This window comes from Oncorhynchus gorbuscha, linkage group LG11 (genome assembly GCF_021184085.1).
Source record: "Oncorhynchus gorbuscha isolate QuinsamMale2020 ecotype Even-year linkage group LG11, OgorEven_v1.0, whole genome shotgun sequence".
Taxonomy (NCBI): domain Eukaryota; kingdom Metazoa; phylum Chordata; class Actinopteri; order Salmoniformes; family Salmonidae; genus Oncorhynchus; species Oncorhynchus gorbuscha.
This window is the reverse complement of record NC_060183.1, coordinates 42,159,249-42,171,560: the sequence shown is the minus strand read 5'-3', so window position 1 is coordinate 42,171,560 and position 12,312 is coordinate 42,159,249. Positions and strand designations below refer to the sequence as shown.

Genomic DNA, 12,312 nt, shown 5'->3' with positions numbered 1-12,312 from the left:
GTATGTCACGACAATGGGCCTCAGGATCTCATCACGGTATCTCTGCATTCAAATTGACATCGATAAAATGCAATTGTGTTTGTTGTCCATAGTTTACGCCTGCTCATACCATAACCCCACCTTGGGGCACTCTGTTCAAAGTTTACATCAGCAAACTGCTCGTCCACAAGACGCCATCTGCCCAGTACAGTTGAAACTGGTATTCATCCATGAAGAGCACGTCTCCAGCTTGCCAGTGGCTATTGAAAAGTGACCATTTGCCCTCTGAAGTTGGTTACAATGCAGACCTGCAGTCAGGTTAAGACCCTGGTGAGGACGATGAGCACGCAGATGAGCTTCCCTGAGACGGTTTCTGACAGTTCGTGCAGAAATTCTTCGGTTGTGCAAACCTGCAGTTTTATCAGCTGTCCAGGTGGCTGGTCTCATTTACAATCCTGATGGTAAAAAGCCGGATGTGGAGGTCCTGGGCTGGCGCGGTTACACGTGGTCTGCAGTTTTGAGGCCGGTTGCACGTACTACCAAATTATCTAAAACGACATTGAGGCAGCATATGGTAGAGAAATTAACATTCAATTATCTGGCAACAGCTCTGGTGGGCATTCCTGCAGTCAGCATGCCAATTGCACGCTCCCTTTGCTGTGTGACAAGACTGTACATTTTAAAGTGGCCTTTTATTGTCCCCTGCACAAGGTGCACCAGTGTAATGATCATGCTGTTTAATCAGCTTCTTGATATGCCACACCTGTTAGGTGGATGGATTATCTTAGATAAAGAGAAATGCTCACTAACAGGGATGTGTACACCTTTTGAGAGAAATAAACTTTTTGTGCATATGGAACGTTTCTGGGATCCTTCACCTCATAAAACATGGACCCAACACTTTACATGTTGCGTTTATATTTTTGCTCAGTGTAGTATCTTAACATTTCAAAAGAGTCAGAGACACGATCAGAACAGCTCTAATTGGCTGCATTCTCCTCCAATCTGAGGGATGTTGATTACCTCCAATCGGTTGAAAGTTAGCTAGCATGCTAGTGGGTGAGAGTGGTGCTTGAGACAGCCAGGGGGGATACAGCTGATGGAATGTTAAGCAGCAAGGCAGTGAGGTGGGGGCTGTGGTGAGGGTGGGGGGGTGGGCGATTGAGGCCCAGCTAGAGGTACCTGGTTTATATGCGGACTCAATTCAAGTGATAAAGAACTCATTGAGCTAGAACGCGACAGCTAAAGATGGCAGGGGGAGGGAAATAAACAACACGGACAAACACAAAACCACAGAATTATTTCATCATCCCGTGCATGGATTAGATCAAGAACTGCATCCACTCCCAGTTTAATATAATCTCCACAAAAGCAGATTTAAATCAAAATATCGACAATAAGGATTTATTTCTGATGTTAAGATACACAATCTTAGGGAGAGGATCCATTATTAGAAAATGTGAGTCTTTTACATGTCATCCTGCCCAGGTGTTAGCATGGTTATGAGGCCCACACAGGAAAATAAAGGCTGGAAGTTGAAATATGCTCCCACAAAACAAACACACATGTACCAACCATCACTCAACCAAGCTAGATGACTTAAAAGTGGAAGGTAATTTGTTTCAATGGGGGCTTGAGGGTTTATGATAGAGTAGCAGGGGTACTACAGTCCTCTAGGAGGATCGAGGTGCTTCTACCTCTCCTGACGGGGACCCAGCGGCAATAGGGGGCCCCACTGGACCGGGCGGTAACAATGTTGGGTTGAACATCTGGACAGATCAAACATCTTAATTCAGTTCGGCAGATATTGAATTGGTGTGTCTAATCTGATGGTCTTATGGTGTGAAATCTATTATACACAACTATAAACATCACTGGGAGTGTAATACGGTACCTGTGGCACAGCACTGGGGTTAGGGTCGCTCTGTTCCTGGTTCCCTCCTGTCTCTGGGACATTACCCATCATGGGCTGCTGTTCCTCTGGAGCCAGACAGGAGAGAACACATTACAATACAAATACTGTACACTCACACACCGGTATCAAAACAACACGCAAACAAACTAATATTCCCAACCCAGTCACACTCAAAGACCTATGATGACCATCGCTAGAGTACATTGATATATTTAATCAAAAGGTTAGCATACCTGCCCCGGGCACAAACAGGTTGGCTGGCATGGGCATGGGAGCCAACGGGGCAAAGAAGTCTGACGGGGCAGGTGCCGATCCACCGGGCTTGGCACGGGGTCCACCTGGGTTCAGGACATCCACGTAGCGGCTCTTTGTACCTGAGATGGGTGAGAACATATATATTTTTTTTATCTGCTAAAAAAATACCCCAGAAAATCTGACGTGCCAAAATGACAAGCACTATTAGTGTGGTTCCTAGAGGTTTGCAGCGGTTTCAAGTGCAATGTGACATGTATCATTATGTTCCTTCACATTCCCGAAAGCCAGGATCATGCACCTGCCTTCATTTCCCCTCTACAATGCTCACAAGCCATGCAGGACTTGCTAAAACTGGGAGTGTGACAAACCCACCTGGCTAATTCAAAGCATACTCCCTTCAGACAATATCCTAGTTGCCAAGTGTGAGCAGGGAGTGATGCACTCCCATAGCAGTCAATGAAACCTGATACACTGGTCATGTGAGCAGCAGCACAAGTGAAATGTAGCTGCAAGAGTTTTGCAGCACTGCATTGAATCTAAAACCTGTATCAGCTAAAAACCCACAATGAGGGGCTGCTTACGTTATGCCAACACGTGTAAATCTCACCTGCTCTCCTGGAGAACATGTTGACAGGCGGCCCACCAGTAGGGGGACCTCCAGGACCCCCTTGTCCCGGTATGGGTCCCAGCATCTTAGGGAAGCCCGAGGGAGGAGGAGGAGGGGGCTTGTACTGGTTACACAGACACAAACACACATCAATACTTTATTATTAGGATCAAAATATCTCTGTGTTAGTATGATAAACCAAAATACTGTATAAATACAGATGGTCATACACGTGCTAGGATATTAATATAAACCTCTTATTATGAGGACTAAGAATGTACATTTTGGGAAATGTTGCTGCCGACTAACAGACCCTCATTAAACGGTCAACAAACGGTTACATTTTTTCCAAACAGTAATTTGATGTGATCAACAGAAAATACTATGCATGCGGACGTTTTTCATTAGGAGCATAATGGAAGCATGCAACAATAGCACGCCTATTGTCTTCCAGTCAAAAGGATATATATAGCCTATTATTCAACATGCGACTCCTGTAATGAAGCAGCTAATAAAACAATTTCAAACATTTACCAAAATGCAATTTGTGGGAAAACTGTTCTAAACAGAGCACCTAATGCGAGCGGTTCCGTATGTGACAGAGATGAAAATCTGTTAGAAACTTAGAAAGAGCTGGATTCTAAAGATGCAACAACTAGGTCGAGTTGCTAATACAACCAGGATTGTGCCATTGGCATGTAGAAGTCTAACTTTTTGATTGATGGATTTTGGATAGGCTACTTTGAAGCAAGGTAAGACATGCTTCATTATTTGAAGTAAAGTAAAATAGGTTTCAAACAACTATACAGTCTCAAACTCACATAGCAAAGTTTAACATGTGATTGCATTTCGAATTGTTATTTGTTGCGCAGTGACTGAGCTTATAAATGCATACATTTCACTCCAGTACCAGCTTTTTGAGGAGCTGCTGTTGAGCTGTCTGACAGGAGATATGCTATTCTTCTCTTCAAACTAGGCTCTGTGGCTGTACGTGTATGATAAAAAAGATACATGAAGACTAAAAGAAAATACACGCTGCAATTTAAACCATTAATTTATGCAAATTAACCTATAGACCGATAAGCATGACCGGTCGAATTAAGTTTTGCCAGCTACCGATTAACAGATAACCGTTAACATCCCTAATGAGGACTAATAAAAACAACAATGCATATAGGCATGCTAATCATAATGGCTGGAACGCACGCACACAAAAAACTAACCTCCTCCTCTGGCTCATCCAAGTTGACCCATTTCTGTTTCTTCTCGTCCCAGACAATCTGACAGAACAGACCAGTCAACTGAAGATACTCATCAGCTCCAATACACACACACATACATACTGACCACACTGCCATGTATAAACTGTGAGCTTTTACAGACAGGACTCAGTAGAGTAGTAAGGAAGAGTATGTACAAATATGACTGGAAAACAAGGAGTGTCAGAGTTGACTTACAGATTTGTTTTTGTCATCCGGAAGGTGGGCTTCATTCTTCCCCTTCCTATAGAGCCAGTTGAGCCAACCGCCACCCCCACCCCCCCCTCCCTGAGAGAGAGAGAAAAATAAAATCAGAAATGGTTACTATATATGTATATATGTATATATATATATATATATATATATATATATATATATATATATACACATATACATATATATATATATGTGTGTGTGTGTGTGTGTGTGTGTGTGTGTGTGTGTGTGTGTGTGTGTGTGTGTAAGAGCTGAAATGATGAATCGAAAATAACCGACACCAACTGAACCAACCACTAATATATTCTGGGCGATTGCTAACGGGACAATTGATAGCTACAAAATTCAAAGTAATAGTAGTTTTAAGTAAGTAAGTAGCCTTGCACGAGACTTGGCTTATACCAGCCGGAACGGCACAGACTCCTGCCCTATCTCCTGTTTCTGTAGAGTGAGGCAGCTTGGTGTACAAGTACACCCCCTGGACAGGACGCTAGTCTATCACAGGGCCTAAACCACAATCTATCTCCTTAATGCTGAACTCACAACATTCCAATCTCAGGATGGACACTAACCACAAGGCCATTGGGGTAATAATAAAAAGTAACTGCGGTGTGTGTGGGATTGTGTGTGAAAGGGACACAATACGTAGTGTGTGTGTCTGTATAACCTTTTTAGGTGAGTCCTTCTTGGCCTGCTCAGGGATGGAGGGTGGAGGCGGAGAGGACTGCTTGGCTGCCGAGTTGCTCCTCTCTCGTCCTCCAGAGTGTGTGGAAGATTCCGACATGGTGCGGGAGCGGCGACCTGGAGGCTGCTGCAGACAAAACAGAGCCAGTCAGACAAACACATGCACACACACTGCCAAAGGTAACAGTGATCTGACACACACGCATGCACACACCCTACCATTTGCATTGAGGACTGTGAAGTAGTCCTGGATCTTCTTCCTGGGCCCTGTGCAAACAAAGAGTTTGTGGTATCAGCACATCTCCTCAAACTATTCTAACAACGCTGAATGCACATAACACACACACCATGTGAGCCATTTGGTCATAGAAGTCCATCTGAGGCGTGAAGGTGTTCCTCTGTGGAGAGGTGGACATGGGAGGAGGCTGTAGTTCCGGTGGACCCGTCGGCTGATAATTGTCAGAGGGCATCTTTTGTGGCTGCTGCATTTGCGGGGGCATCATCTGTTGCTGATGCTGTGGTGGCGCCATCTGCTGGTGCTGGGCTCCAGGAAACATGTCCCTTTTGTCCAGTTGGGGCTGCTGGGGTTGGTAAGGTTGTACAAAGCCAGAGCCTTGGGGAGGGAACCCTGACAAAGGGATCTGGCCAGGTGGTCCAGGGAGACTGGGGGGTACTGGGTAGAACTGGACCCCCTCGTTGGGGTGTGGCGGCTGGGAGACCATTCCGTCCTGGAGGATAGTTGGGGGAGCTAGATGGGAGGAGAAGGTTTGTGTTTAGTGGTGGCTGCTTATATTTGTGAATTGCTATGGGACATTGGTCATTGCATTAGGAGTCAACAAGTTCTAAAACATACATGAACAAACATACACCTATCTTGTTACAAAGTGGGCTTGTTGCTCACCTGGAGGCATCAGCTGCACCCCTTGCTGAGGTGGTCCGGGCATGAGTGAGGTCATCAGAGGGTTGTCAGAGGTGTGGCCAACCATGTCCAGAGGCTGGGCATATGGCTCAGGCGGGCTGCTCTGGTCTAACTCAGAATTGGGGGTGCTGCAGTCATACTGCTGAGGAGTATCCCTGTCTGCATTGTATGCAATCACTCCAGTCTATGGGGGAAAAGAATAACAGCCCAGTCAGTTAGACACACCTACAACAACATGAATAGACTTCTCATACACATTAATAAAACACACACCCTCATTTGTCCATCCAGCTGTCTCAAATTAATCAGCCACTCTGGCTCGTTGAAGAGCTCCTGATCTGCCTTCTCCTTCAGTTGTGGATCGAAGAATCGCATCTTCTCAGACATCTACAATTAACAGCAGACCAGACATTCAAAATTCTCACACATAGTAACAATAAACACCTAAGAGATAGGTATGTGAGAGTGAGTGAGTGAGAGAGACTGCGTGTATGAATGAGTGTGTGCACGCGCGTTTGTATTTGTATGCAAGTATGAGTGAGTAAGTACATGTGTGTTGACAGTGCCCTTGTGTGCGTGTTGTGAGAGCGATTATGTGGGTGTGTGTGCGCGCACGTGTGTGTGTCTACCTGCATCAGCTGACTGGTGAACACAGGAGAGTGGTAGGACGGCTGCATGAGCACGCTCCTGGAGATAACCTCACAGTAATGGAAGGCCTGAGCACACAGCCCGGCCTCGGCCAGGCGACATGCATAGATCAGTTTGAACACCTAGAGGGAGACGGAAGAAAGGTCAAAGGTCATGATAGCTGATTTCATCGCAGAGGCCAGGCACATTCACTTACATTAGGAGTGAAGAGGAAATTCAGCATCTCTTGGAGGGCAGTGGAAGTTGATCAAAATGTTTATTTAATGATAAAACCAATGTGTTTCAGCCTTTCACGTCAGGGTTTTACTTAAATTCGGAGAGAACAGGGATCAGACGACACTACTCATAGAAATAGAATGCCTAGAAGACATTTCTATGCAGCTACTGCCATGCTATACAGCATCTCTAGATGACCATTCAGTCCATTTCTATAAGATCAGGAGGTATGTCTATGGCGTGTGCTCAAGTTCAGATATGTGTGTGTACTCACCTGGAAGTTGGGCAGGGAGCAGGGCTGGGAACCCAGAGACTGGGCATACTCATATGCCTCCGTCCTCTGGATCGCTTCGTTAGACGCAAACTGGAAGAACGACAGACTAGCAAGAAAGAGGTCATTAAAGCTTTTGTATGCCATATGCATGAAAGTTCATATTCCTATGTAAGATTATATGCCTGTGAGTTTGTTCCAAACTGACTGTCCGTGTCCAAATATCCATACATGCATTCTAAATAATAGGCATTTTGGGTATGTGAAAAAAGATTGTTTTACATTGTGAAATGTCAAAAATTTAGTATGTGTTAAATGCCAGGATGTCATACTCATTTCAGCTATTCATCTAGTAGAATTCGCTGTGCACCATTGAGGAAGAGAATAGTCTTTCGAGCCTCAAATGTGTTTGACAACAGCTGATAATCAGCTGAGGGGGACACGCTATTCCCAAATTAACGAATGGCGGGAATCAACGCAATATGTAGTCTGATTACTACAGAGTAATCAGTTTAAGTAGTAGGCAAGACATGTCCACAACGGCCAACAAGTGAGAGAGGGACAGAGCGGCAGATGTCTAACCTGTGGTTTGAGCCGATTAGAACCATCTTGGTGCTCTTTTTGGTGAACACCCCCAAACCAACCTGGGCCATCAGGTAACAGAAGTGGGCCGCATCGGTTAGCCCCTTGGAAGCTGTAACACACGTCAATCGACTGTTGAAAAGAGCCTGACTGTACCTCAAATTCAACTCAATTTATGAATATCACACAACTTTGTTCTGACTGTTTTCGGTCAGGATTGCAGCAGGTAGTAATATTGCATTTATTATTATCATAATATATAGTTTGTCATCAACATCATAACCATTAGTGATGGGTGGGGAAAAAAACGATGGTTACATATCGCAATATTACTTTGACCAATATCATATAGATACTTTGACTCCAAGTATTGATTTGTAAACGGTTTGTATTAGCTAGCGATTGTCGGATGTATCTGCGTCAATACGCTGGTATTTTTCATCCTATAACTTGGTCTCCATCTTTACAAAAAAATTATAGCGCACCAACATATTTTCAGCACGTTTTATTTTCATGACTGATCAAAACTAGTTTATTATGGCTAGTCTCTGCAGCAGACATATAGTGAGCAATATGTTTGGAACATCAAATCACAAAATCAAATGGCGACAATGGAGGCTCCTCAGAAGAGGAAGGAGAGGACCATTCTACTCAGTGAATTTCAGAGAAATAAAAAGTGAAACATTAAAAAGTTATTCAATTCACTACACTACCAAAAGTATGTGGACAGCTGCTCGTCGAACATCTCATTCCAAAATCATGGAGTCGGTCACTCATTTGCTGCTCTAACAGCCTCCCACTGTGAAGGCTTTCCACTAGATGTTGGAACATTGCTGCGGGGACTTGCTTCAATTCAGCTACAAGTTCATTAGTGAGGTCGGGCACTGATGTTGGCCGATTAGGCCTGGCTCGCAGTCAGCGTTCCAAATCATAGCAACGGTGTTTGATGGGGTTAGACATCGCTTTGTGCACAGGGGCATTATCATGATGAAACAGGAAGGGGCCTTGCCCAAACTGTTGCTACGAAGTTCAGAATATCATTGTATGCTGTAGTGTTAGGATTTCCCTTCACTGGAACTAAGGGGCCTAGCCCGAACCACGGAAAAACCAGCCCCAGAACATTATTCCTCCCCTTTTACAGTTGGCACTATGCATTGGGCAGGTAGTGTTCTCCTAGCATCCACCAAACCCAGATTTGTCTGTCAGACTGCCAGATGAAGTGTGATTCATCCATTCCGAGAACGCATTTCCACTGCTCAAGTCCCCAATGATGGCGAGCTTTACACCACTCCATCCGACGTTTGGCATTGCACATGGTTAACTTAAGCTTGTGTGCGGCTGCTCGGTCATGGAAATCCATTGCTTGAAGCTCCCGATGAACAGTTCTGGTGCTGACGTTGCTTCCAGAGACAGTTTGGAACTCGGCTGTGAATGTTGCAACCAAGGACAGGCGATTTTTACGCGTTACGCGCTGCAGCACTCGGCCGTCCCGGTCTTTGAGCTTGTCTGGCCTACCACTTCGCAGCTGAGTTGTTGTTGTTCCTAGACATTTCCACCTCACAATAACAGCATTTACAGTTGACCGGAGCAGCTCTAGGAGGGCAGAAATTTGACGAACTGGCTTGTTGGAAAGGTGGTACCATGTTGAAAGTCACTTCAGTAAGACCATTCTACTGCCAATGTTTGTCTATGGAGATTGCATGGCGGTGTACTCGATTTTATATAATGGCCGAATCCATTAATTGGTCCACATACTTTTGTATAAGTGTATATTCACGTCACCAAATAATGGATTAAAAAAACCTGTTTTGCAATGAAGGTCTACAGTAGCCTCAACAGCACCCTCTATGGAAGCACCATGGTGTAGCCGGAGAACAGCGATTCTCAGTTCTATGGGTACATTGATATCAATACAAAACCTAGGAGGCTCATGGTTCTCACCCCCTTCCATAGGTACACAGAAATTATGACGTCTTCTGGAGCATTTCATCGTTAGATCCCCATACAGTTTATTGCAACACGTAGACATTTGTTTAATGTTTAATAGGCATACGATATATTTTCATTTAGCCAACCATTTATTAGCCTGCTATGAGTGGACGCAATGTTTATAGTGCACATGAATGTTAGCAAGACTCATGAGGTAGAAGTTCTGTTCATTTGATTCAATGTATTGTTCATATTTTCTGTGTTATGTCAGAGTTCCTTGTGTCTGTGTACTACAGTGCATTCAGAAAGTATTCAGAAGCTTTCACTTTTTCCACATTTTCCAGTATTATTCTCAAATATATGTAAATATTTTTTCCCCCTTCAATCTACATAGAATACCCCATAACGACAGAGCAAAAACAGAGCAAAAACATAATTTTTTGCTAATTTAAATATATTTACATACAGTGGGGGAAAAAAGTATTTAGTCAGCCACCAATTGTGCAAGTTCACCCACTTAAAAAGATGAGGCCTGTAATTTTCATCATAGGTACACTTCAACTATGACAAAAAAAAAATCCAGATAATCACATTGTAGGATTTTTAATGAATTTATTTGCAAATTATGGTGGAAAATAAGTATTTGGTTACCTACAAACAAGCAAGATTTCTGGCTCTCAAAGACCTGTAACAACTTCTTTAAGAGGCTCCTCTGTCCTCCACTTGTTACCTGTATTAGTGGCACCTGTTTGAACTTGTTATCCGTATAAAAGACACCTGTCCACAATCTCAAACAGTCACACTTCAAACTCCACTATGGACAAGACCAAAGAGCTGTCAAAGGACACCAGAAACAAAATTGTAGACCTGCACCAGGCTGGGAAGACTGCATCTGCAATAGGTAAGCAACTTGGTTTGAAGAAATCAATTGTGGGAGCAATTAGGAAATGGAAGACATACAAGACCACTGATAATCTCCCTCGATCTGGGGCTTCACGCAAGATCTCACCTCATCTCGTAAGAAGCATTTCAAGGTCCTGGAGTGGACAAGCCAGTCTCCAGATCTCAACACCATAGAAAATCTTTGGAGGGAGTTGAAAGTCTGTGTTGCCTAGCAACAGCACCAAAACATCATTGCTCTAGAGGAGATCTGCATGGAGGAATGGGCCAAAATACCAGCAACAGTGTGTGAAAACCTTGTGAAGACTTATAGAAAACGTTTAACCTCTGTTATATAACCTTTGTTTGAAATGACAAAGTATTGAGATAAACTTGTGTTATTGACCAAATACTTATTTTCCACCATAATTTGCAAATAAATTAGAAATCCTACAATGTGATTTTTCTGGATTTTCTTTCTCATTTTGTCTGTCATAATTGAAGTGTACCTATGATAAATTACAGGACTCTCTCATATTTTTAAGTGTGAGAACTTGCACAATTGGTGGCTGACTAAATACTTTTTTGCCCCACTGTATTTTATTCAAAATAGTGTATAATTTTTATCAATCAATAGCTAAAACATAAGAGAGGATTATGAGAAAGTGATCATGCTAATTATACATGTAGGAAGGCAATGACATAAAGAATCAAGAATAAGCAATATATCTTAATGATAAAGGGAAGAATTATGTAGGATTATTAGGATTTACAGGAGCTGAATAGAGAGCTTCGCTAAAAACAATATGTTTAAATTTATTCTTGTATGTATTCAGATCTTCTACTCAGTACTTTGTTGAAGCACTTTTTGCAGTGATTAGCCTAGAGTCTTCTTAGGGTATGACGTTACAAGCTTGGCATACCTGTATTTGGGCAGTTTCTCCCACAGTTCTCTGCAGATCCTTTCAAGCTCTGTCAGGTTGGATGGGGAGAGTCACTGCACAGCTATTTTCAGGTCTCTCCAGAGATTCTCCATCAGTTTCAAGTCCAGGCTCTGGCTGGGCCACTCAAGGACACAGAAACCACTCCTGCGTTGTTTTGGCTGTGAGCTTAGGGTTGTTGTCCCGTTGGAAGGCAAACCTTTGTCCCAGTCTGAGGTCCAGAACACTCTGGAGCAGGTGTTCATTAAGGATCTCTGTACTTTGCTCCGTTCATCTTTCCCTCGATCTTGAATAGTCTCCCAGTCCCTTCTGCTGAAAAACATCCCCACAGCATGATGCTACCACCAACATGCTTCCCCGTAGGGATGGTGCCAGGTTTCCTCCAGACATAACACTTGGCATTCAGGGCAAAGAGTTCAACCTTGGTTTCATCAGACCAGAGAATATTCTCATGGTCTTAGAGTCCTTTAAGTGCCTTTTGGCAAACTCCAAGCGGTCTGTCATGTGCTTTTTACTGAGGAGTGGATTCCGTCTGACCACTCTACCATAAAGTGGAGTGCTGCAGAGATGATTGTCCTTCTGAAAGGTTCTCCCATTTCCTTTGTGGAGCTCTGGAGCTTGTGTCAAGAGTGACCATCAGGTTCTTGTTCACCTCCCTGACCAAGGCCCTTCTCCCCCGATTGCTCAGTTTGGCCGGGCTGCCAGCTCTAGGAAGAGTCTTGTTGGTTCCAAACTTCTTCCACAGTGGAGGCCACTGTTTTCCTGGGGACCATCAATGATGCAGACATTTTTTGGTACCCTTCCCCAGATCTGTACCTCGACACAATCCTGTCTCGGACCTCTACGGACAATTCCTTCAACTTCATGGCTTAGTTTTTGCTCTGACATGCACTGTCAACTGTGTGACCTTATATAGAAAGGTGTGTGCCTTTCCAAAACATGTCCAATCAATTGAACTCACCACAGGTGGATTCCAATCAAGTTGTAGAAACATCAAGGAAGATCAATGAAA

General features: G+C 43.7%; 1 protein-coding gene across 5 annotated transcripts in view; it reads right to left on the bottom strand.

Moving 5' to 3' along the window:
* sec16a (SEC16 homolog A, endoplasmic reticulum export factor) overlaps positions 1 to 12,312 on the bottom strand; it is a 68,396-nt gene that overhangs the window by 3,903 nt on the left and 52,181 nt on the right. For 3 of the 5 annotated variants that reach the window (XM_046369670.1, XM_046369671.1, XM_046369674.1), the window contains 15 exons: positions 7,552 to 7,663; positions 6,973 to 7,078; positions 6,464 to 6,604; positions 6,108 to 6,221; positions 5,817 to 6,018; positions 5,263 to 5,663; positions 5,135 to 5,182; positions 4,899 to 5,042; positions 4,214 to 4,303; positions 3,980 to 4,036; positions 2,757 to 2,880; positions 2,128 to 2,268; positions 1,874 to 1,959; positions 1,677 to 1,748; positions 1,162 to 1,221 (listed from right to left, as the gene is read on the bottom strand). In XM_046369670.1, coding sequence (XP_046225626.1) covers positions 1,162 to 1,221; positions 1,677 to 1,748; positions 1,874 to 1,959; positions 2,128 to 2,268; positions 2,757 to 2,880; positions 3,980 to 4,036; positions 4,214 to 4,303; positions 4,899 to 5,042; positions 5,135 to 5,182; positions 5,263 to 5,663; positions 5,817 to 6,018; positions 6,108 to 6,221; positions 6,464 to 6,604; positions 6,973 to 7,078; positions 7,552 to 7,663 — 1,898 coding nt within the window. The remainder of the gene's footprint in view (positions 1 to 1,161; positions 1,222 to 1,676; positions 1,749 to 1,873; positions 1,960 to 2,127; positions 2,269 to 2,756; positions 2,881 to 3,979; positions 4,037 to 4,213; positions 4,304 to 4,898; positions 5,043 to 5,134; positions 5,183 to 5,262; positions 5,664 to 5,816; positions 6,019 to 6,107; positions 6,222 to 6,463; positions 6,605 to 6,972; positions 7,079 to 7,551; positions 7,664 to 12,312) is intronic. The other 2 variants (XM_046369672.1, XM_046369673.1) reach the window with 2 other exon arrangements.